This window comes from Elgaria multicarinata, chromosome 4, assembly GCF_023053635.1.
Source record: "Elgaria multicarinata webbii isolate HBS135686 ecotype San Diego chromosome 4, rElgMul1.1.pri, whole genome shotgun sequence".
Taxonomy (NCBI): domain Eukaryota; kingdom Metazoa; phylum Chordata; class Lepidosauria; order Squamata; family Anguidae; genus Elgaria; species Elgaria multicarinata.
The window spans coordinates 138,439,411-138,465,233 of record NC_086174.1 but is presented as its reverse complement, the minus strand read 5'-3'; the positions used below and the strand labels follow the sequence as shown (position 1 = coordinate 138,465,233).

At 40.6% G+C, this 25,823-nt stretch overlaps 3 protein-coding genes across 9 annotated transcripts in view; 1 reads left to right on the top strand and 2 right to left on the bottom strand.

The window, feature by feature from the left end:
* Window positions 1-5,274, bottom strand: part of SIL1 (SIL1 nucleotide exchange factor) — a 65,104-nt gene extending 59,830 nt beyond the window's left edge. The window contains exons 1-2 of one of the 3 annotated variants that reach the window (XM_063125266.1): window positions 5,131-5,274; window positions 2,212-2,333 (exon numbers count right to left, since the gene is read on the bottom strand). The gene's annotated coding sequence lies outside the window, so the exon portion shown is untranslated. The remainder of the gene's footprint in view (window positions 1-2,211; window positions 2,334-5,130) is intronic. The other 2 variants (XM_063125269.1, XM_063125268.1) reach the window with 2 other exon arrangements.
* ZC3H13 (zinc finger CCCH-type containing 13) overlaps window positions 1-25,823 on the bottom strand; it is a 225,033-nt gene that overhangs the window by 42,734 nt on the left and 156,476 nt on the right. The gene's annotated exons all lie outside the window — the stretch shown is intronic.
* Window positions 5,684-25,823, top strand: part of MATR3 (matrin 3) — a 31,237-nt gene continuing 11,097 nt past the window's right edge. The window contains exons 1-5 of one of the 5 annotated variants that reach the window (XM_063125248.1): window positions 5,684-5,853; window positions 13,905-14,004; window positions 17,080-18,141; window positions 23,997-24,058; window positions 24,952-24,993. In XM_063125248.1, the coding sequence (XP_062981318.1) occupies window positions 17,242-18,141; window positions 23,997-24,058; window positions 24,952-24,993 (1,004 nt within the window). In that variant the 5' untranslated portion in view covers window positions 5,684-5,853; window positions 13,905-14,004; window positions 17,080-17,241. Of the gene's footprint in view, window positions 5,854-13,904; window positions 14,005-14,024; window positions 14,089-17,079; window positions 18,142-23,996; window positions 24,059-24,951; window positions 24,994-25,823 lie in introns of those variants that run through there. The other 4 variants (XM_063125249.1, XM_063125252.1, XM_063125251.1 and 1 more) reach the window with 4 other exon arrangements.

The following is a 25,823-nucleotide window of genomic DNA, read 5'->3' as shown; positions in this document are numbered from 1 at the left end:
GACTTTTATTTCTTAAGATATATTATAAAGGATTGACAGGGATGCTGGCATGCTGCAGACAAGGTACTGCCCTCCAGTGCCACCTCTATTTAGGTTCAAAAGAGTGGTTCTGTGTTTAGGAACTCAGATGCCACCTCTACTTTGTAGTTCGGTTCTACAGCAAGTTACTTTTCTTTCGGCAATCTTCCCTTCTGAGAAATGAGTGTTTTATAACTAACAAAGTCCACTATAGCAGCTATTTTATGAATGGGTAAGACTGCCTGCCCAATGGTAGCCATTTTGTGAGTGTGTTCATGAAACTCCCTCAAAATTCCAAATGTGCACACCAACCCAAGGAGCACTATTCCAAGCATACATCATCTATTCTAACCTATTCTTCTGGCCAATTTGTATAGAATACTAGGATAGTTTTCTATTTAAGATACATTATAGTCCAAAGGTTATTCATCATGAAATAAGGATTAGTTTTTAATTATGTAGCATGAGGCTGTTTAAATTTTTTGGTAAATGAATTCCATTAATCCATTCACAATGTCATTCTCTTCCAGAGGTTTCTGTAAGATTATTTTTCTCCTTCCAATAAAGTACAGCAGAAAAATTGTCCAAATATGAATGATTAACCTATTAAACTGGAGGTAGTTCACCACGCAATAATTTCATAATTATCTATCTATGATGCGTTTCTAATAGTATAACCGAATCAGTATTTTTTTTTATCTAACTGTAAAACTAATCTGAAAAGTTGCTTTCTAAAAATGAAACCTTCCTCTGGTTGTAAATATTAAGATTATACCAGCAAGAATGAGTCTTTGGTAACTCTGAGTTGTGTAAAATAAAGCGAGGAGGAGTGCACTCTTTTTTTGGGGGGGGGGGAAGTCACATGATTAAATCGAGTCTTTCTGAGTAGTGATTTAAATCATGATTTAAATCAAATCAAATCCACCCTGCTGGGTTTCACTGACATTCCTGTATAGCAGGGATAGGTAACATGGTGCATTCCAGATATTTTGGACTACAATTCCCATTACCCCTGGCCTCTGACTGTGAAGTCTGGAGCTGATGGGAGCTATAGTACAAAACATCTGGGGGTTACACACACACCCATCTCTGGCCATTGGCCATACTAGAAGGGGCTGACTGAAATCTTAATCCAACACATCTGGAAGACACTCGACTGCCTACCTACCCCTGGGATAAAGTGATGCCTGCTTCAAACCCCTGCCTTGTCTTCTGAAAACTAAATCCATGGGGAGGTGTGCCCTGCAGCATGCTGTGCAACGGCAGCTTCCCTCCGGCACAGCTACTTCTACACCCAGACTCAGAGAGCTTTTGCCTGGAATGACAAGCATGTGTGCTACTCGCATTTGCAAGTCCAGAACCTGTGCAATCTGTTCTTATCTCCTCTGGGATCCTACTCAGGGATTCCTCACCAGCCAAGCAATGTAAAAGAGCTTCACTGAGGCTAGGAAAAAGATTTGAAAGGTTTTAGGAGGAACAGAAAACTTGCCTTTGCATATTGCAACATTATCACTGCCCTAGCTTAAATTAGCCTGCGCACACACACGGCTCACACATACGAGAAGCACTGCCTCGCAACTTTGGCTGCCCGTTCCTTCCCAGATGCAGAGAAGACAGATGGAAAGGTCAGGCTAGAACAGCCTTTCTCAACCTGGGGTGCTCCAGATGTGTTGGACTACAACTCCCAGAATGCCCCAGCCAGCTCTGCTGGCTGGGGCATTCTGGGAGATGCAGTCCAACACATCTGGAGTGCCCCAGGTTGAGAACCACTGGGCTAGAACATGAGGGGCGGGATGAATCCTCCTTTCCCTGCTATGCCCCAGAACTAGCTTTGGGAAGCCAATGGCGTTTCAGTGGCAGCTGTATCTCAGAGCTGTCACTGAGGCAGGGAAGTGAGGAGAGCGCAGCATCAGATGAACAAGAGGTAGAATTAGGCAGCAGACTGGACTGCAATTCAAGGGAGCTTCTTAGGTCAACTCAGGCTATGACATATATGCCCTAAGAACCTTAGACACATAGTGCCAAGAGGAGCTGCAGGCCAGAAAATTAAGGAGCTGCACTTTTTGTACCAGCTGGCATCCTGGTGACACCAGGGTTATAATTCCTCACTGCCCAATAACCTGATGGCACCAAGGATGCCCCAACATGGAGACCAGCCCAAAGATTAACTTACAGTGTCAATGAAGTACAAACCTCTGAACTGGGGACCAGAAACGTGATTGCCAGATGGCCAGTGGAAAGGATAAATCTCTTTCTGGTATCTGTCACCTCTTGGATGCCCAGCATAAAATGTCCCATGCATTGGTGCAAACCTGCTGGAGGGGTGGGTGGGTGGGTGTGCGTGAGAGAGAGAAAGAGAGAGAGAGAAAGAAAGAGAACGGCCTGGTTCACACATAAGAACAACCCAGAATATGGGATATGAAGCTGTTTGCATGTAATGGTAGCAAGTTGTGAGTTAATGAACTCATTATTTGCTGCGACACTGTTCCCGCCACCGTTGTTAAATCATGAGTTGTTGTTATGGGTGAACCCTGCATAATGGGATAACTACAGATTGTTAACCACAAACAATTCAAAGTTCACAACCCAAAAGTAAACCATGGGTTCTCTTCCTGGGTTGCTTGTGGTTAACGACCCATAGTTAATCCATACAGCAGGGTTCACATATAACAACAACCCATACTCAACCTGTAACCTCGGTTGTCATTATGTGTGAACCAGGTTGTACTCTAGGTTATTAAATGCAGACCAGGTCACAAAATCTAAGCTTTGCGTTTCCTCACACACACTGAGAAATTGTGCCAGGGGCCACCTGTCACTTTGCGCCAGGCTTTGGAGACCCTCAGACACAGCGCCTAAATATCTTCAAACCCTCGCACAAAGTGAAAGACCAGTGGCAACCACAGCCAAGCAAAATGTGTGAGATCTTTTTCTGACTATGTGATAGAAAAGGAAGGGGCAGGCAAACCTCCCAGCCTGTATGCTTACTTGTGAGGATAATCAATGCCATTATTAATGTTTTAAAAGGGTGATTATTTTTAAATGCTTCCATAACTTCTAGACAGCATCCCAGTCCTTAACTACCTCAAAGAAACACAGCATCATATAAAAAAGAGCTGGGTGCTGAAGTGGAGGAGAGAAGGAGGAAATCTCTCCCACAATATCTTTTTATAGCCCCACAGAAAAACCGTAATACCTTTGGGGATACTACATAGCTTACTAACAACCAAGGGAGGGGGGAATATCAAGAGCTATAAACAAGGAGATGAAAATCAACGAGATGTGGAGAAACACACAAGAAGGAATGTTAACCAAACGATTTTAAAGTAAGCACAACAATAAGCAGAGCAGGAGGCATAAGAGCAACAGGCCGGCATGACGCTATTATTGCTGCCTAATGAACACGATTTACTCAAGATGCGCTCGCGGTTTTGCTGACCCAAATACTCCCCATTTACATTTTCAACACTAAATGACCACACCAGGATATCAAAAGGCCCCTCAGCTTCTCATGCTTCATGATGTAGCGCGGCAATTGCTGCAGTGAAGCGGGAACCCTACCAGACCTTTTTGTGTGTAATTAATAAACTGTTTTAGACCCTACTGTGGTGTGACTGTTATTTCCGGCGCGTCAGCCTCAACCCAGATCAGGAGCGCAGGTGCTGGGCTCCTTGACAAAAGCAGTAGATGGTATGTGTCAATGGCCCCTTACAGTTGTCAGTGCACTTCAAAACCGCTATAAAGCAGTAGTGCGGCTCCTGCCACTTATATACTACTTTCATAGTGCAATATCCTGCTTGGTGTAGATTAGGCCTGGGTTTCAGTCACAACCAGCCAGAACTTTAAATGAGCTATCCAAGTTCCTGAACTCAATATTGGGACAAGTTTTGGGACTTTGGAGAGCTCCTTTAGGGTTCTGCCTGACACGCAGAGTGGATTCACTGACATAGGAACCACCAGCCTCGACTGACGACAGCTATTTTTTTTGTTGTTGCTCTTTGTAATTTGCATAAGTATCAGACCTGTCAAGAATCCTCTTTTTTATGGTTCTCGTAACAGTACTGCTTTGAGCATACTTAACCCAGATTTGATCAGACAAATGTCCAACAACAGCATGGACCGAATCCAATCATGTAGAAAGAAGAGGGCACATATGTGAGGAGAGCAAAACTGTTCCCTGCCTACGGTTTACTTTTCTGCACCTTCTCTCCGAAACCTGAAAGGAACACTCCTCACCCCAACACCGCTTCAGTTGCTGACCTCAGACCCCACACACACCTGTTTTCCTCAGCTAGGCTCTAAGTGAGGTGATCAACTTGGGTCTGGGCTGCACCCCTGCAGACAAGGGGCTCCCTTAACTGAACGCTTTGCCACGCACGCACTGAAGACAATAGAGCCAGTGTGGTGTAGTGGCTAAAGTGTTGGACTGGGAGTTGGGAGATCCAAGTTCTAGTCCCCACTCGGCCATGGAAACCCACTGGGTGACTTTGGGCCAGTCACAGACTCTCAGCCTAACCTACCTCAAAAGGTTGTTGTTGTGAGGATAAAATGAAGAAGAGGATTAGGTACACTGCCTTGGATTCCTTGGAGGAAAAAAGGCGGGATATAAATGTAATAAATAATAATAATAATGAATAGATGCCAGGCGAGGGGCTTTAGCCCCTTTAGACGCCGGTTTTCCAGATGCCGTTATTGGCTCATGGAGGGGCGTTCACCTGCAGTCGGCCCAGACACAACTGACCCCACCCCACCCCTCTCCTCAGTGGCAACTACAAAGCAGCCTCCCCCAGCCTGGTACCTTCCTGATGTTTTGGACTACAACTCCCACATTCCCCTGGCTCATGCTGGCTGGGGCTGATGGGAGTTGTAGTCCAAAACATCTGGAGGGCACCAGGCCGGGGGAGGCTCCTCGACCCTGGCGCAAGGAAAGGAAAGGCACGATCGGAGGACGTGAACCAAGAGCCCAGCCGCTTCATCACGGGGGGGCTGCTGGCAGCAGAGCTTCCTGCTTCATGAAGGAAGGAAGGAAGCAGAGCTCTTAATTTCCTCCGAAGCCGCAGAAGCAAAACAACGGCCCGATGCCCTCCTTTCCTCCTCCGGCCAGCCCCCTACCTCCTTTTGCGTCTTCCTTCCAGTAGGAGCCAAAGCCGATCTGGCCGCCCACTGCGCCAATCCCAAAGAGCCACGTCAGCTACCTCCCGGAGGGTAACGCTCCGCCCACTCAGAAGGAACCGCGTTCTTAACGCGGCTCTCTCGCGGGGGCTGCCATAGAGATAGGCGTATAGACACGCCCGATCGTGTGGAGAGGAAACTTCCTGGTTTCTTCACTCCCTTTTTAAAATTTCCTCCCAACGGACGAAAGTGAGAGCTGCCAATAGATCACGGAGGTATCCAGGGGTAACTCCCAGGGGTAAAGGGAGCCAGCGCGCGCCCCCCTCCGTAGTAGTGTGTTCCGCCTTCAACAAGAGACCGACGTAGGTAAGAGCAAAGACGAACGCAAAACGTGACAAATCCAAACGTTTAGCGTCCGGCAATGGGGGCGGGGCGGAGCGAACGGGGCGGTGCAAGTGGTCTCGCGCGCGAAAGGGCGAGAGAGAGAGAGAGAGAGAGAGGGGGGGCGCATGCGCATAAAACTCGTCATCCGCTAGCCATACTGCGCATGCGCTATAGGTGGATGCGCGGTCTAAGACGAGCGGTGTGGGAGTGAAATCTACGCAGCTTCGTCTCGGGACTGCTCTTTTTTTTTTTAATCCCCCTCCTCCCCTGGTCTCTTTTTTTCAGATTATGTTTGTGGTGGTGACGGCAAATAAGTGAAAGACTCAATTGCTTACTGAGGTAGGAGCGGTATAACTGGGCAGTATTTGTTCCTACCAGGCCGCGAAAGCTTCGTTTTTCTGCGCCATTCGACCAGGACCGTTGGAAACTCGGGGGGGGGGGGAGGGGGAAGAAGCGGCGAACTGAGGGCGTTAGAACCTGAGGCCAGTTCTCGCGCATGCGCGGGGGGGGGGCGGCGGCGGCGGCGGGAAGCTGTGGAGCTGGAGCCTGTGGTGCGGTCGTGCCCGTATTCGCGGGCCGGGAGGTAGGCCGTGGCGCCGGAGCCCGAGGAATGGTCGTGCGCATGCGCGGGTCTCAGACGCCATGGAGGCGTTTTCTACTTTTGGCTCCCTCGGATGTCTCTGGTGCCTTTTGGTTTTCTCCACGGTGGCTGAGTTCGGACGACACGCTAATCAACTGCGGGGTGGGTGCGAGAGAGGGTAATAGGAACAGAATGGGAAACAGCCGTCGATTAGCATGTCCGAACTCAGCCGGTCTTTCATATGTAGACCATCGTTGTCTCTTCCTAATCTAACTAATTCGTCTTGATTCGTAAAAGTGGTGTCTTCAGCTCACGCCATTGGCTACTTCCAATACAGGGGGGGGGGGGTGTTATTTATGTATCTAAAAAAAGGTAAGTAGTGTTCTTTACAGAGTGGATTTACCAACGTCATTCAATCAAGGCCTCGGTATACTTATCCAGAAGCACGTTCCACTGTGTTCAAGAATGTTTATGCCCAGATATCTTCCTAGTGACTGAGGAATATTTGAAGAGCTGCTAGTTCTTAATGCCACTGCTTCTTTGTCCTTGAAGGCTTTGGTGTAATCTGTGATCTTTTCAAATACTGCCTTAGTTTACTGAATCACCACCCTAAGAGCATGCCAATGATTTCTTATTTATTTTATTTATTTATTCTTGTGGTAAAATGTAATTCGTTCTCAGTGAGATGGTCGTCATATGGCTGGAACTACTTCAGAATGCAGGTGTTTGAGAGCTCTTCTATACCCCCCTTTTTTTACTGCACATACAAACTAGCATGTCAGTAAACAGACTAAGCTAGAACCCTTTTCCTGGTCACTTTAGTTCATTTCAAGTGCCCAGATATACATATTGGATGGAGGAACCCTATATGGAACTTGAAGTTGTTGAGCCCTGATACAGATTGACCATCTTATTGAGAGTTGGACCTAAGTTAGTTAGGTTTGAGGCCCTGCTGTATTCTTTTTAAGGTCTAGGGGTGATGGTGTTAAATGTTAACATAATGTACTGTGACAAATCTTATGTGAGACTGACAAATATTCTTATAAGTGAGACTAAAGCCATTCACACATGAAAATCATTACTACATGTTCAAGTACTCAAACATTCTTTAGTAAAGAAGCCCCAGGAGTTGGGGATGGTAACTGTACTATGTTAACTTGGAGCGATTTCAAGGAAGGTAAGCTAGCAGAGTTCTTTCTGTAACAAGAAACACAACAGTGGTAAGTACCATGTCAAATCAGACCAAAGGCCCATCTAGTCCAGCATTCACCCAGTGGTCAATCAGATGCCTGTTGGAAGCTCACAAAAAGAGCATACGTAAGTGCAATAGCACCCTCCTGCACATGTTCCCTAGCAACACATATATTGCGTACTTCCTCTGATACTGTTATAGAATGCATTAAGGTCAATGCATTCTGTTAACCATTTTGTGGTTATGCAGCATGGTTTAGCGTGTTATTTGAACGGGGCCAATGTGTTCTGGTAATAATGGCTAGTCATTATGACCAGAACCCATTGGCCCCTGTTCAGACAACACGCTAAACTGTGCTGCTTAACCACAAAATGGTTAACGGAATGCATTGACCTTAATGCATTCTATTACCCATTTTGTCAGCGTGTTGTCTGAACCAGGCTTATTCTTCATGAATTTGTCTAATCCCCTTTTAAAGCCATCCAAATTGATGGCCATCACTACATCTTGTGGTAGTGAATTCCACAGTTTAACTATGTGCTACATGAAGAAGCACTTTTATAGGTCCTGAATCTCCATTCAGCATGATGGGATAACACCGAGTTCTATCATGAGAGAGGGACAAAAATGTATTCGTATCCACTTCCTCCATGCTTAATTTTACACATCTCCTTCACATCTTTCTTCCCTCACCATATCTCTAAACTAAACAGACATTGTAACCTTTCTTCATAGGGAAGTTGCTCCAGATCCTTAACCATTTTGATCTCCCTTTTCTGCAGCCCTGCAATATCATTTTTGAAGTGTGATGACCAGAACTGTATGCAGTATTCCAAGTGTCGTTGTACCATGAATTTGTATAAAGGCAGTATGACATTGGCAGTTTTATTTTCAGTTCCTTTTCATCAAACTGTACAGTACCACAGATTCCTTCAGAATTCATGTAAAGCTTTTGCCCAAGACGCTTACACTGAAATGCATTTACCATTTTAATGCCCAATAAACAGCAATATATATTGCCGCACTTCAAATTAGGAGTACAACCAGTGATATGAATTTTCTGGAAAAATTTTAATTGGATTTTGTTGTTGTTGCCATAAATGGAGACCTGTCCTACCTGTTTGTTTGACTAACAGGAAGTTGTATTTTAATTTTACATGATTTATAAACATCTGATAATACTTGTTTTAACAGCTGGAAATAGTTGAATTGAAATATTAGGGGAAATACTGTGATGTTGTGGTTTAAATTATTTTTATTGGAATATTTGTAAATATATTGGGGTGTGACAGCTCAATAGCATGCCTTTACTTTAAATTATTTATATTTTTAAAGGAAAAAATGAAAGTGCTGAAAACCTAACAAACTAGTTTTAGCTTGCCTGAAGAGCTGTGTGCATAGATATGTGTTTAAAAGGAAATTAATTTCAATTTCAATTACGATTTTTGATTTAACTAGTATTATACCCAATCCAATTACCCAATCTAACTTGTGTGCATGTTCATTATGTTATTTTAATGGAACAATTTCTAACTTTTCCTAAATTTTCCATCCCATGTCAGTGGCTGCAATGATAAATCATTTAAAACTTGGGAAGCAAAGCTATACTCCCCAGACAGCAATTGGAAGGCATAGGCTATTTCGAGCTCTTAGAAGAGTGAATGGAGACGTGGACGGGGAGGGGAAGAGACTGGGCACGCAGGGATCCAAGCTATCTCCAGCTGTCCTTCCCTCCCAAAAGCCTTCTCTGGATGGGCAAAAACACCTGTCTAGATAAAATGCAGAGTAGACATGGCTAGGCACAACAGATAAGTAACCTGCCTAGAGGGATTCATGGAAAATTAAGATGGTAGCAGCTAGAGGCTCCCACTTCACTTTGAAGCAATCCCAGCTGCCAGTAAAGAAATATAAAACTATTTTTTAAATAAAAATTGGGAGGAATTGGGTATCTCGGTGGGCACCAATGAAGGTGTCCAGGAGCACACTGGTGCCCATGGGCACCATGTTGCATACCCTTATTTATTTATTTATTTAAGGATTTTTATGCCGCCATTCAGCCAAAAAAGGCTCTCATGGCGGCTTACAAAAGTATTTCTTGACAGTCCCTGCCCACAGGCTTACAATCTAAAAGACATGACACAAAAGGAGAGGGGATTGGGAGGGAGGAGGAGGAGGAGGGGGGAAAGGAAAGCAAATTCAGGCACTACAATCTTAGTTGGAAAGTTCAGCAGTTACAGGTGACAGCAGGAGGGAGGGGTGCTCTCAGCTGGAGCTGGACCCAGGCACGGTGGAGAGGTGCCTGGCTGCTGCTTCCTCCCTCACTGGTGGCCTCTGCAGACAGTTGGTGGCAGGAGGGAGGGGGCTCTCAGCGGGAGCTGGACCCAGGACCCAAGCTGCTACCCTTGCCCTATGAAATCTTGCGTTCCTCCCTAGAAGTGATTACAACTGCAACCCTATCCACATTTACTTGGGAGTAAATCCTATTGAACTGGATAGGCTTACTTATGAAATAGCATGCTTAATATTGTGCTGTTTTCTGAGAGAGCTGTTCTCTGTTTACAAACACATGGATTACTTGGTTCTTGGGTTCGTTTCCATCTGAATTACAGATTTTTCTTGTGCCCAGGTTGAAACAAAATGCAAATACTCCATTCAAGCAACACATTAATTTAACATTTGCCCTTGTTTTTATCTGAGAATTTATATTTCTCCATATTCTGTGGAAGATATACAAGAAACAAGAAATATGCAGCAGCTGCATAGCGATACTTACATGCTAAAAATACTTGTACTTTTGAAAATCTATTGCCTTTTTCAAAATTCTCTTTCCTATAGTTTTAGAGCATCTTATTACAATAGAGGTTGACATTTAATTTTGTTTCCTGTCTTAACCAGGATCTAGCAGACTAGAAGGTAGCAGAGAGTAAAAATGAAAGGGATATAGAGCCCCTATTCATATTCAACAATAACCACTGTTCTATCATACTTTGGTGTACTAACATGCTGATGCTCCTTCTGGATACTACGTGAATCCATCGAACAAGGCACTTGCTCCACCTCTTAGTTATTTTTTTAAAAAATAGGAATGGCAGTACAACTTGTTAATTTCGAATGAAGTAGAAAAACTGCTGAATATGCTTAGAAATTACCATCAAGCAAAATAAATTATCCTGTTCCCATCAAAGCATTCTCAGAATTCTAGTTCCCAAATGTTTCAATAGTTGTCAAAACAGCATTTTTACAACTTGGTAATATCTATATTTGACACCAGTGTGAGGTCTATCCTGCACGTGGGTGGGAATCTTTCACTTCTGGCATTCCTTTTCCCTGTGATGTTCTACAGTACTTCTTTCACTTCAGGAGCCCAACTGATACAGCTATTAAAATATTTCTAGTCATATGTTATCCTGGGCTGTTGATGCCCAGTTTCCTCCTTTCTTCCACTTTGCAGTCTGCACTGTCTCATGGTATTTTTCTATGGTTTGGGGGCAGATTTCGGCAACCTGGTTTTTAAATTCAGGCAAGAGATTATAATGATTGGCAAGTTGTGACACAGTAGGACTCATTACCATTAATGAGGTTCAACCTCCCCTCAAGGTCTCAGATGCTTCTGTATCCAGTGTTGCAGCTGGACTTTTAGGAGCAGTTCTCACTAAGTCAGTCTTTCTTTTGTAAAGGTTCTTTCCAACTCAGGCCTAGTTGCTATCATTGGCATCTTTAAAACTCTTAACTTGTGTAATGACTGCTCTTGAAAACTGTAATGCTTAATCTAGCATAAATTGTGCAACCAGCTTCCTGACAGGTTACAGAGTGTTATACCAGTAATACCTCATTATCTGCAGTGATCCACTGAGTGAAAGGACATCTGAACCTGCCTCCTATTAAGTCTATTGGTCCATCTATCCCAGGCTTGTCTACGTTTCACTCTCATGTGTGATGATGGTAGCTGGGTAAGACTTGGCTTGCTGCATGGTTTGTCAGTTGAAATATAAGTGGGACCTGCAACAAATGTGCTCCTGTTCTAGCCATCCATCTTCTCCCCCAAAAGTACTATAAGCTATAAGGGGCTCAAGCAGTCGGCTCACTCCCCCCCCTTCCCAGTTTTTCTTCTCCAGCTGACATTCAGAATCCTGTAGTTGCTGCAGGTCAATCAGCATAATCAGTCCTCATTGGGATTTTTTTGTGTGAGGGTGGGCTTTGGCACTTTTATTGAAAAAAATATTGTTCTTCTGCATACCTCAGGCTTCACTGGAGCATGCTGATTCCTCCTTGTTTCTCAGTAACCCTTTTTGGGCTCTGTTTGTGCCAACACTTGCAACCTGAGCCCCCTATTAAAAGGAGCAATGATTCTGTGAAACAAACAATGCCCTTATGGATGTGGCAGCCTACTTTTAAAAATCTAATAGCAAAGACAGAAGTGGGAAACAGTTGCTTCCCAGCCCCTCCTTGCAGGATTCTGGGGGAATATATACATGCACAATTTAAAAATGGACACCCACCGCCCTGTACAAACAGTCTAACATTCTCTTTACACACACTATATAGATAATGTCTAATCACTATTTTATCAGTTCAACGTGTGTAACTATTTGGGTTCTCCCTGGGATTCCAGGTAAAAGCCAAAAACTGTTCCATTACATTAGGTTATAATTTAAGTTATTCATAATTAACTTAGTTACAATTCTATTAAATTAATGCTTTAATTATTTGACCATCAGCTGAGTAATGAAATAGACCGAGTTGGCCATAGGCTACAAATGAACAGGTTACCTTCTAATAAAAATATGTTGGATATTAAGTGGTAAATATACACTAAATAATCAGCTGGCTTACAAGCTTTAAATATTTATCATAGAATATATGTTCCATGTTCTCACTTTTTCTAAACCTTAAGATAAGGAAGCTGGTTGTTTATACAGCATTATAACTATACATGGATTAGAGCATTGTAACCAAAATAGGTCCCTGCTCCACAGAGAACTTAGAATCTAAAAGCAAGAGTAAGAAAAACAATAGAAAAAGGGGAAAGCTTATAACGGGTGAATGAGTAGGCACAATTGTATGTGTTAAAGCATGGTTACAATTTGAGATTAAGGGGTTAAGACAAAGGCTTTGTAGAAAATAAAGGGATTGAGGTGGGTTTTAGGGGGAAAGAGAGGCTAAGGGCTAAATGTTTTTAGCTATGTTTAATTTATGAATAGTCTCCTGAGGGTGTTTGGAACATGCAAATGTTCAGCTTTTTAGTGTGCTTGTATTAAGTGGGGAGTTTCTGTCAAAACTAAAATAGGATGATTTTCCTGAAGTGTAATACTTGAATTAGTAATGTTTTGATACAGTGCTAAATCAATTTTAGAATAACCACTCTTTAAAATGATTTTAATAATATTTTCATCTTTGCATATACAAACATGTAATCTGTGTATTCTATAACGTACAGAGAATATAACATCAGTAGATTGACATTCTAATTCCCCCAATAAGTAAGGGATACCCAATTCAAACTAAGTTCCTATAAGAGACAAGATTCATAAAGTAAATCAGTTTTGTAATGGCTAGATCAAGCTACATTCTGAGAAATATATTCTGTATTAAAAGGTACCATACATTAATGACTATATCTGGTGTGGCCTACTTTGATACTCTGAGATGTCAGTTTTTCCATAATTCTCCCATACACTTCTAGACCATGCTCCTACTTTGGGCTAGATTGGTCATTTGCAGCCACATCTCTTCTGGCACCTAATAACAAATTGGAGATTAGGTCTTTCAGTAATGTATGTGTTTCTAGAAAAATATCCAGCCATGAGTTCTCCATTCTCAAATATATCTCTAGAAATCACAAATAGTGAGACAAAACCATCTCATGTGAACGGGATCCTTTTTTCCACATTCCCTGCTAGAGGTCAAACAGAAGATCTTCTGAGCCTTAAGTAGCATGAAGTTCCATTGAGACATGGTCTTAAAAGAGTTCTTAAATTCTGGCATGAAACCATTTTGCCTTGAGGAGAATTTGGTCTCCCATTTATGTTTGCCAATTTCTCAGCCTATATCCACTTTGCCAGCATGCTTTGAACTCGGTTGAGTCACCACGACACTTATTTCTGACCATAGACTCTCTAGCAAAATCTTGATCTCTTTCTGTAAGGGGTGTGTGTGTTTCAGTTCTTGCAGTACATCACTAGTCGTATAAAGATTGTCTCAATTCAAAGTACTAGTGGTTACACGATAGTGAAACTGCATTGAGGGAGTGTCTTTTGAATGAGATTCTGAATTTGAAAAGGTGGGAAATGATTTCTTACTGGTATAAGCTTAGCAGCTCTTTTTCCTTCCTTTCCTTAGGTTTTCTACACCGTTTTCAGGACACTAGATCAAATACCATTAACTTAAGAAAATGTTTTAAATTCTGAAAATATCTATTCTAATTTCCTTCTATTTCATATTCTTTTATCATTAGTTAAGTACTATTAGTTGAGAAGTAAAATCGGCCCAGTTTATATGGGATATTGTTGCTATTGTCTTCCTTATTGCTCCCCAACCCAGTTTCTGCCTGTGCACTACACCTTTTTAGCATTCTGTGTCCTTTTTTAGTGTTCTCTGATATCTCCTTTTTCTTTGTAGGTTTACATCGATTTCATAATAAGCCTGGGCAGTCGCAGCTTGTGTGGAAACCAGGCTATGCAGTGAAACCATCTGCTGGGCAGCCCAACTCTGTCAGGAGGTACTCTTCAGATGCTGCTGGGTCTGATTTTATCCAAAGCTTTTGGCAGCTGACTCAAATCGGAGGTGTAGAGTTCTGTTTTTTGTAAGGAATATAACCAGCCTTGCAAACAAGTTGCCCATGTATATGTAGATTTAAAAATTCTTCTCAAAATCCAGATAAATGCTCTTATCTCAGATCCTTGAAAACCACAAGAAGCTGTTCGAGAATTGCAAAAGTAAAAAAATCAAAGGGAAACACATCTTTGGCAGTTTTCCTACCTTGAAGTAACTTCAAAAAGGGTATACATGCACACTCCAGAGAGAGGCAGAGAAAGAAACACATAGGAAAGCCAGCTTGCTAGAACATGTGGAAGAGTTCTTAATGGCTGAAACTGACACCTCTTTACAATAAAAACACAGTTTATACCAAGGCTTTGCAGCTAAAGGTTGACATCCCTATCTTCTCCACCATCAATACTTAATTTGAATTGGCGCTTAATCTGTGTTCACTGCTAAATAAGTAATAAAGAAAGAAATAACACTAGATGGTCTCCATTGCTGCTGCCCCCTTTCCCTGAACTGGCACTAGTTTATGTATATATATTTATCAAAAAGAGACATTGACTTCAGGGCTTTCAAGCTGAATGTAAAAATTCCTCCTATCCACTATATCCAATGGTCAGTGTGAGGCAGGCCTTGCAATTCTCCATCCAAGCAACTGTTTCCAGTGTCAAGACTCTGGCTGAAAAATTCTGCCTAAGAATTATTGCAGTAACAGGGCAACTAAGTATCTGCAAAGAGTCTTTCATTGTCTTTGTATAATTATAGCCATTCCATGTACATCTCCAATGGGAATATCTGGATATACAAAAATCATGGTCCAGTTTCCTCTCATTGATTTTGCACAAACAGCTTCATGTACTAAATTATCAGTTATTTACTAACTTTTGCCAGTGACCGGGTCTTGGGTCAAGCAGGAGTCCAAGAAGTTAAACAAAAGGTAGTAAGCAATAGCAAACATTCCAGTGGACCTCTATGATTACTGATAACTGAGCAGGAAAGACAAGCAGTTGCTTTGCTTCTGCTGGGAAGGTGCTAGCTAGATAATCAACACATGCTCTGAAAGCTGGACTGGTTCCTTACTGATCTTTAAATGGGATAGACTCCTCTTCTGTGGTTCTATGTTGGCACCTGCTAGTCTGGGAGCAATTTACTTGCTGTAGGCAAATAATTGTTTCCAAGCCAGAAAAGAGCTTTGTCTTCTAGTTAACACAAGTTCTTATTTCAAAGCTGTGTGCAGTGTTGTTGCTGGACATGTGATTGCCAGCATCTTACGCAGACCTGTTAGAATACTATTTTGTTTAGAAATTCTGATGTTCAGCCAGTGTCATGAATGGTATGTTTGTCACTTGACATTTGCTCTTTCTTTCTCTTCTACTTCCATTGACATCTGTTCTGCACTTGCAGTGTCTGAACTATTCTTCTAGCTCTACATTTGCATCAGTGCTTTTCAATTTGTCCCTCACCCCCATTTAATTTGATAGAATGTGATTGGATATTATAGTGAAACTTGTCTTTATTATAATAGTGACAGAACTGGCTTATGGGGAATTGGGTAATGGTAAACAGCCACTTAAGGCAACAAAGTTTGAGAGCTGCTTGTTAAAAATAGCCCATGCACTCTCTTTTTCTGTGATATAAGTGTACATATAATAGTATACATCTGCGTGGCATAGCATCTTTTCATTACAGAAATTAACAGTAGCTGAGTTCTTTGGTAAAACTAAAATACTGAGTTCATCACTTTCTCTTACCAATGAAGCATAGTATGCAACTCCAAGAAAATGTACACATGTGAACACTACCCTGCAGGTTCTGTAGTCTTTGCCTGCTAATTGGGAAACTGGTTAAGGAATATACTCCCTCTGAATGATGTAGTTGTCTACCCTGCTTATGTCCCATCCCTAAGCTATTCTTCTGTAGTGGGATGGGTATTAAGAGGCTGCAGTTAGTGGGATTTTCAGAAGTGCCTAAGTAAATTAAGGTCTCTTCTTGGGAATTCACAGAACTTGCACCCTTAGGTATTTTAGAAAAATATAATGAGCTCTTCTTTTAAGACCACTTGGTAGAGGTGAGTGGGCTTTTAATGTTTACTATTAACATAGGAAGAGATAGATAAGCTCTGCAAGAAAAAAATGGCCATTAAAAGAATATTCAAATCAGTGTGTCATGGGAATCTTATTACAACTTGTGGGTGTAGCTTAATGTCAGGATTCATCTGAAAGATAGTAATACATCTCCTTTAACAACTATTTTAATTGGAATAGCGCTATAGAATTTCTCTTCTTTATGCAAAACTGGTCTCAATTCAAGTATTGATAAGGTCTGGTCTTGATTGGCTTGAGATCTTACAGTGTAGAATAATGTGCCATGTTCATGGCGTAGTATTAAAATATATGGATACAGTTCATATGTGGTGCTAACAACATATAAACTGTTACTTGAACAAAAGGTCTTCTGTCCTTCTACCAAATGTTAAATCTGTCTTTCTTCACAAAAGTCTTATATCAGTAATTCAGTTTTACTGAGTAACAATTACTTGTTCCCAATTTAGTAACTCATTCATTAGACACTTGTCCGGATATCAGCTACTTTTAAGTTCCTTCTTTCATTTTCTATAGTGGTATAGGCCTAATTTCAGACAAATGTGAGTTACATTTCTTGGTTCCATGACTAGTGTATTGTGGTCTTTTTCCCCCCCTGGAATCTATATCAGTAACATAAGATGTATGCACCCTGCTATTTAAATATAAAGGCTTGAAATAGACAATTCTAGACATCTAGTACTTGAACACCATTTATCGTCAAATAAAAGTGCATATTTATAGGCAAAAATTGGTACTTACCTGGGGGAACTAGATTTTTATCTGAAGATTATGTATAGTATGGTTCTGGATGCATCTTCAATCTGTTGAAGTTGCATAATGAAAGCCATATGAGATCTTAAATTGTTTTTAGATCAACATGATGCATACATTTTTAAACTGCATCTGCATAAAGGGTTTTATGACTAAAATTGCTTGTTTTTCTACAGACTTGTCTGGTGTTTCTCAGCTTGAAGAAGATCTACAGTCATTACTGATCCCTTTTCTTGGCGTTACCTTTTTGAAGTGAAGTTTACCTAGCTTTCTAGAGTGAGCTTTCTTTTCAGACATCTCTAACGTTTGATCCGTAATAGACAAGCTATAGCTCAGCAATGTCCAAGTCATTCCACCAGTCATCTCTAAGTAGGGATTCACAAGGTCATGGGCGTGACCTCTCTGCAGGAATAGGCCTTCTTGCTGCTGCTACCCAGTCTTTAAATGTGCCAGCATCTCTTGGAAGGATGAACCACCAGGGTACTGCGCGCCTTGCTAGCTTAATGAATCTTGGAATGAGTTCTTCATTGAATCAACAAGGATCTCATAGTGCACTGTCTTCTGCTAGTGCATCTTCCCATGCCTTACAGTCTATATTTAACATTGGAAGTAGAGGCCCACTCTCTCTGTCTTCTCAGCACCGTGGAGATGCAGAGCAGGCCACTAACATTCTGGCCAGCTTTGGTCTGTCTGCTAGAGACTTAGATGAACTGAGTCGTTATCCTGAGGACAAGATCACTCCTGAAAACTTGCCTCAAATACTTCTGCAACTTAAAAGGAGGAGAGCTGAAGAAGGCCCTTCACTGAGTTATACTAGAGATGGCAGATCAGCTGCACGGGAGCCACCATACAGAGTTCCTAGGGATGATTGGGAAGAGAAAAGGCATTTTAGAAGAGATAGCTTTGACGATCGTAGTTCTAGTCTCAACCGAGTGGTTGACTATGATCATGGAAGTCGATCTCAAGAATCTGTTTATTATGACAGAATGGATTATGAAGATGACAGATTAAGAGATGGAGAGAGGTGTAGGGATGACTCTTATTATGGCGAAACTTCGCATAAGTATCGTAAATTTGACAGTGAGTATGAGAGAATTGGTCGTGGCCCTGAGAGATCTCTCTTTGAGAAAAAAAGAGGTGCTCCTCCAGATAGCAATATTGAAGACTTCCATGGACTCTTACCGAAGGGTTATCCCCATCTGTGCTCTATCTGTGATATGCCTGTTCATTCTAATAAGGTGAGTTAAGCACCAGATGCTTATTTTTCTTTACGTTGTAGTCCCTATTGCTTGTTTCTTTGCCTCAGTTTCTGTGTTCTGATTACCTGACACAAAGTTCTTAAAGTTCTCAAAGGAGTTTTAAGTGGTTTATTTTCAGGGCCTCATTAGCAAACACATGAAACCAGGGCTTTACGTTAATGTATTGTTTCACCCACATGGCTTAACTCCAGGTCAATTATCATCTAGATTATATTTTGCATCTGCATAGTCTCTTAACTTAGTTTGGGGTAGTTTGTTTTTTTCCATTTTGTTTTGCAGCTATTCAGAGGGTAGATCCAGCATTCCTTCCCATCTATCTTGATTGCTAATTGATTTGTAGTTAAGATGCGTCCTTGCACAGTTCTGCTTTTTTCCTCTTGTTCATGGCCAGGGAGAGTTTATGCAGCATTCTGGAACAGATTTGCAGGATTGTAGTTTACATTTTTAAATGAGTTCATTCTTGCTTTTTAAAATTCACTTTAAAAACTATTGTCATATTATGGCTGAAACTTCTCATTTTTTCTCCCCTTTCACAACCTTCTTAAACACTTCAGACTCACTTTTTATTATTACACATTGCATCTATCCCTTTTTAGAATCTCAAACATCAGCCTGCTGCTGCTGTGCAATATCACGCTCTTATTGGAATTCTCTACTTAGAGTAGTTCCTTATTAAAAATTTGATCATGCATTACTCTTTATTCATAATTCGGGTCTCAAACAAAACAACAAGTTTCTTTGTATGACTTCATTCAGGTTTTCTAATTGTTTTACACACTGTTCATGTATTTGTCAATTGGATACTAAAGGTGGCTATTGGTGTCATTGTCCTTACACTTTTTTTAAAAGCATGTTGCAAAAAATTCCAGGTAAGAGTGCACACTATATGTGTATAATTATTTCATTGGGTTATCACGAATGCTTTCTTCACAGGAACTGCTGGGAAATGCAGATTCCTGTGTCCCATATTCTTGGTGAAACAACATTTATTTAAAACTAGTGAAAAATTTGAAATGCTGTATTTGCTCATCTGAATTCTCTGCTTGACTCTTGTACATGTGAAACTTTACACTTTTCTTGACAGCCATAATTTAACATCTTTGTGGATTACACAAATTCACAAAAGAGTTTAAATCCAAGGAGATTAAAAGATGCAGTTATTTAAAACACGAGCAGTGGAACAGATCTTAATTATGACAATCAATTATTTTATTTTTTATTTTTTTATTTAAGGATTTTTATGCTGCCATTCAGCCAAAAAAGGCTCTCATGGCAGCTTACAAAAGTATTTCTTGACATATTTCTTATATAATTAAGGTTCCCTTTTTCACTTAAATCCTGTTCTACTGTTCCAGACAAAATATCTATCTCTTCAGCATATTAAAAATACAGTCACCTGGCTGTGTATATTAAGTGACTGACATCAAAGCTTAATGCATTTTCAACTATAAAATCTTTAGTTGAATCATGCCTATAATGTTTTAAAGCTTTGACAACACTGATGAAAATAACAGAGATCTTAAGGGAAACATGTTGATATAAGAAAGAAGAAAGCAATCACTATGGAATAAGGTTTGCACTTGCCACAACTGAAGGAAACTTACCATTATTATAGAATTTGCATGTAATTGAAAGAAAATGCATATTAAAATGCTTTTGAATGGGTAGAATTAAGAGCTCCTACATGCTGTGACTAGGGACGGGGAGGATAGAACACACATTTAAGCAGGGAAATCTTGCATAAGTAGATTTCTTCCTTTTTTCTTTTTTGGGGGTGGGCGGGGAGTTTAACATAAATTTTATAAATGAAACTACTTATGCAAGGAATACTGATAGGAAATATACTAAGAAATGAATGCCTTGAATCAGGTTTCTTCTACCCAAGGTGCAGAAAAAGCAACAAATTCAATTGCAACAGCTAGATAAAAACACCCACGAGTTACTAGAAATGCCTGCTTTGGGGCTATATGACTGTGTGTGTGTGTGTGTGTGTGTGTGAGAGAGAGAGAGAGAGAGAGAGAGAGAGAGAGAGAGAGAGATTTAAGCCTCCACTTCACCCAGCCCATACACTGTTTTCCCGCTGAAATTCCCCCATGCCCTGGTGGGCAGTTTTCATCAGGAAAACAGTGGGGGGATGGGAGACATGATTGCTATTCAGTTCTTTTAAAAGTGGGAAATCCAGTCATGGATCTGTGGCCTCTAGGTGTGTTGTTAAGCAGAGAGCTTCATGTTTATATTTGCTTATCTTGAATGGGGGAAACATCTCATTCTAATTTCACTTATTCTGCTTACAGGAATTTCATACCTTACCAGAAAATGATAATGGTTTCAGAAGTGTTGGAAATCCATTAACCTTTAATTTGTGTGTGTGTGAATAGAAAACTTGTAAACCTTCTGAATTTATTAGCTTATTTTAAATGCTTCAAATGTAAAATTATTCCCATGAAGCTATAATTGATTGAAAATGCCCTAAAATTTTGTGCTTTAAAATTCGCATAAATTAATCCATAGCTTATACAAAGATTTTTGAAGTCTATGGCCTATCTATGCAAATATAGCAGATTATCATATTTTTGTATAATTCTATATTGGGTTAATGGATAGGTAGGGAACTGTGCAAGTTACTTAAACCAAACAGACCCATCATTTCTGAGATTACATCAAGCATTCATTATCCACTCTTTTCCAACTCTAGTCATAAGGGCTAGACATTTGCTTTGAAATTAAAAAGTGCAAAAGCAAGGAAAACCCCGTGGGGGAGTAAAAAATAGCCAAAGGCAAGGGTGGAACCAAGTAATCTTCAACAATAATATTAGCAAAAGTTTTATTAAAGTGCCTTGGCACTTTAATAAAACTTTTGCTAATATTATCCTTGAAATTAAAAAGACAAGAGTTTGAGATTATCAAGATATTGAACCTGCACTAGGAACCAAACTCTGTGCTTGGGGGAGAACACCTATAGATCTGCTTAAAATGACTTTAATTGGATGTTACTTTTTGTAATTATGAGGACAATGGTGAAAACTAAAAAAAAAATTATTCTGTAAAGACAAGGTAGAGGGACAACCAGAGTTTTCATTTTATTTTTTGCTTTCTACAGAGATTGACTCTTGGGGCCAGTGTACATATAATGCAGCCCAATCCTTAACTGTGGATAAGGATTGGGAGAAGGCTGCAGGATCATAAGAACATAAGTGCCATCCTGGACCAGACTGAGGGTCCATTTAGTCCAGCACTCTGTTCACACAATGGCCAACCAGCTGTCAGCCAGGGACCTGCAATGTAGGACGTGGTTCAACAGCACCCTCCCACCCATGTTCCCCAGCAACTGGTTCAGATAGGCTTACTGCCTCTGATACTGGTAGATCTTGTGGTAGTGAATTCCATAGTTTATGCGCTGTGTGAAGAAGTAGTTCCTTTTATTTGTCCTGAATCCCCCACCAATCAGCTTCATGGGATGTTCCTGGGATCTAGTATTATAGGAGAGAGAGAAAAATGTCTCCCTATCCACATTTTCCACACCATGCATAATTTTGTACATCTCTATCATGTCTCCCCTTAGCCTCCTTTTTTCCAAGCTAAACAAACCCCCCTGTTGTAACCTTCCTTCATAGGGGAGATGCTCCAGCCCCTTGATCATTTTAGTTGCCCTGTTCTGCATTTCTTCCCAGCTCTATAATCTTTTTTAGGTGTGGTGACCAGAACTGTACATAGTATTCTAATGTGGTCACACTATAGATTTGTATAATAGCAATATTATACTGACATTTCTATTCTCAATTCCTTTTCTAATAATGCCTACTGCGGGCACACACTGGGTTGACATTTTCATTGATCTGTCCACCACAATCCCAAGATCTCTTTCTTGTTCAGTCACCGTCTGCTCCAATCCCATCAGGTTATACTTGGAAGTTGGTGGTTTTTGCCCCAACATGCGTCTCCTTACACTTGCTTACATTGAACTGCATCTGCTAATTGGATGCCCACTCTCCCAGCTTGGAGAAATTTCTTTGGATCTCCTCACAATCCCTTTTTGTTTTAATCACCTTAAATAATTTGGTGTCATCAGCAAATTTGGCCACTTTACTGCTCACTCCTAATTCCAGATCATTTATGAACAAGTAAAAACTAATTGGTCCCAATACCAATCCCTATGGGACCCACTATTCCTACTATGCTTTTTGTTCTTTAACCAGTTACTGATCCATAAGAGGACCTCTCCTCTTATTCCATGACTGCTAGGTTTGTTCAGGAGTCTTTGGTGAGGGACTTTATCAAAAGCCTTTTGGAAGTTCAAGTAAACAATGCCCACTAGATCACCCCTGTCTACATGTTTGTTGACAGTCTCAAAGAATTTTAGAAGATTAGTGAGACAGGACTTGCCTTTGTGGAAACGGTGTTGATTCTTTTTCAGTAGGACATGTCCTTCTATATGCTTACTAATTTTGTCTTTAATAATGCTTTCAACCAATTTACCTGGAACAGATGGCAAGCTAACTGGCCTGTAAATTCCTGGATCCCCCCTGGGTCCCTTTTTAAACATTGGTGTTACATTGGCCATCTTCCAGTCCTCTGGTACAGAAGCTGAGCTTAGGGACATGTTGCATCTCGTGATCCATTCCCCTCCCCTCTTTTGATAGCCTTAACTATGGTTAAGGGTGTCTCAGTACTGCTGTTAACTATCTTTAAGGTTAAGCACAGGGTTAAAGCTAGTTTAGAAATGGTGTTGGGCACAGTTAAAAGCTAGTGCCAACGTTGTCTTAACTATAGTTCAGGCCAGTAAGAAGATTTTGGCTAAGGGAAGGATTGTGCACTCATTTGGCCTAGCCCTGATCCTTGTGCAATGGCTATGTCTGCACTAAACTACTTAACTAAAGTTAGAAATGGCCTGATATTTAGAGGGCTCCTGCTTTTATTAGAGACTGATGAAAAATGCAGACTTGAGTAGTGGCTACAAAGCAGTACCTACTTCCTCCTTGTCTTCCATGATCTTGAATTTCAAGCTTCTCTTTTGATTGCTAGAGGGACTTCTGTTGTGGGATGTGATACAAAATAAGGCGTGCTAAATGATTAGCACAGATGTATAAATAATGAAGGGGGTGTACCCCCTGTTGCTACTTGTGTTATCTTGCTTTCTTTTGCCACACCAATGTTAATTTGTGTGGAAATCACTGTTTTTACTGACTTTCCATGGCCCTGAAATGTGAACCAACTGTGGTGGATGTGCCCTTTTAGTTTAATCAACCAAAGGCAAGTTTTTGAAGTTTGTCTTAAGTACATTTGCATCATTCCATGTTAAAGATGGGCAGACTGTACTTTCTATCTTCCCTTTAGATCTTTACAGAACTCATACAAGAAACGGGATGTATCCAGTGTACTTTTGTTTGAGTAAGATGGAGCACCTGATTTTAGCCAAACTGCCTACCCACTACAACCCCTCTTGTAGTCGTCCCCCAAAAGCTGTTCTTGAGAGTTGGGGGACTCTCTGGAACAGTATGGGATATTGCATAGAGGGTTGCAGTAGGTAAGAAGGGATCAGTGACAGATCGCTGCTTTGCCTTACATGAGCAGAAGTGTTTTCCACCAGCACAAAGCCACCATAGAATTCCTGGGGGTGGGGATGTAAAAAGAGAATTTAGTTCCAAACAGGTCCTTGTTTGGATGACACTTTTACTACCATTTTGATCATGGTACAGGTCACAAGATAAAGGCATTCACTAGTACTTTTACACTTGCAAGTTTGGTTGACTTGCAAATTATTCTATAGCTCTTTGGAGTGTGCTTTTTTAAAACGTTGTGTTCCTGACCATTTTTGACTTTGTACTTTGCTGCAGGAGTGGAACCAGCATATAAATGGAGCAACACACAGTCGACGTTGTCAACTACTCCTCGAAATGTATGGATTTGAACATTTTAAAATGTTTCTTTTTCATTATAATTGCAATACACCGTTTGAGAAAACACAAATGTTTCCATTTCTGAAGTTTGAAAATAATTAGCTTACGCAAACTGTTGCAATAATGATAACTCAAATCTTCAAGCGGACTCCTTGTATACAACTTTGAAGGCAAAGTAAATCAGTTTTAAACAGTCTTTGAAACTTAGTTCCCCTTTTGTAGGAGATTATAGTGTCATCCATAACAAAGCAATGCAATATATCCACAAAAAGCCACCCAAATTACTTCTGACTTGAGTTTTACACAATCCTCTTTCAGCCTGATGACTAAATTAAATTTTGGAAAAGCTTTCAGGCTGGGGGTGGATTCCAGTGGAGGACAGGGCCAAAATGCCCAAAATAGCATATTTTAGCTTAAAGATATTATTGCCAGTAACTAAGCTGTACTGGAGGCATTTCAACCTTTTAGAAAAAGGAAAAATGTGAGAATCATTTATCTCTACTTTCTCAACACCATTCATATTAGAAATCTCATGCCTCCCTAATATTCTTTCAACTTAAAAATAAATTTGGAGTACAACAAGATGTGCCATGGACATAAACAACACTTTCAGTTCAAATTAATGTAGCATACAGTATTTATAATAATGTATACACTTGGTTTTTTTATTGAACTTTTAAGTAGGTATGCAATGGTTTCTGGAATCTAAAGTAACTAGTATACTTGCCTGTAAGAAAGAAGGATTGCTTTGGTCATGCAATAATCAATTTATTTCTTCTGCTTTATGTATTCAGAATTCTGACACTGAAATAGAAAATATAACTGCATGGTGATTCTCTAGCAATAACATTTGCATTGCAGAGAATGACTTTATTGACTTTTTCCTTTTAAGATATCCTGAATGGAACCCTGAGAGTGATTCTGGACATGGAATGTAAGTAAAAAGTTACTTTGCAAATGGGAAAATGCGGAAAACTAGAGTTTTCCGCGGGGCTTTTGTGTTGTTGTTTTTCAGAAAATATTTTCTTTTAGAATGATGAATAAAATGTTTATGAGAGGGACCTGGTCATAATGCTAACCCATGGTTTGTTGCCCTACCCAGGCTTTGTCTGGCATGTGATGAAATAAACCGTGATTTATTTTCTCAGTCCCTGGGTTGTTTACCTTCTTCTGGTCTCTCCCTGTATTCCAAATGCCTCTGTGGCCCTGTAGTACTGGTGTGCAGAACACCTGGGTGTTTGGGGTAGTTGTTGCGTTTACAACTCTTGCCCATCACCTCTGCAGCCTAATAAAACAACGTAATTCGCACATAATGTCAACCCTTGTTTTAAATAACTCAGAGCTTACAACCCAACAATAAACCATGAGTTCTCTTTCTGATTTGTTAGTACATCTGTGTTCCCGTATCATGACAACCCAGAATTCAACAACCCAAGGGTTAAATAAACCATGTGCAAACCAGGTCATTGTCTTCATATATTGCTACCCATCCTTTACTCCCCAGAAATAATTTCAAAAAACTATAGGAAGAGATGTAAAATGACGGGAAATGTTTAAATAATATGGGGTGGGGGGGTATTGCTTTTTAACTCTCTCTGTAGGATTCCCAGCGTAGTTATTTCTTTCACTCTTTTTAAAATTATTGCTCTAATGTATCTTTTAATGTAAGATGTTTTAATATGTTCCAAGTCTTACTCACTTTCCCAACATGTGAATAGAATCATGATATAATATGCAAAGAAAATATTCATTCTTGACAGTTTG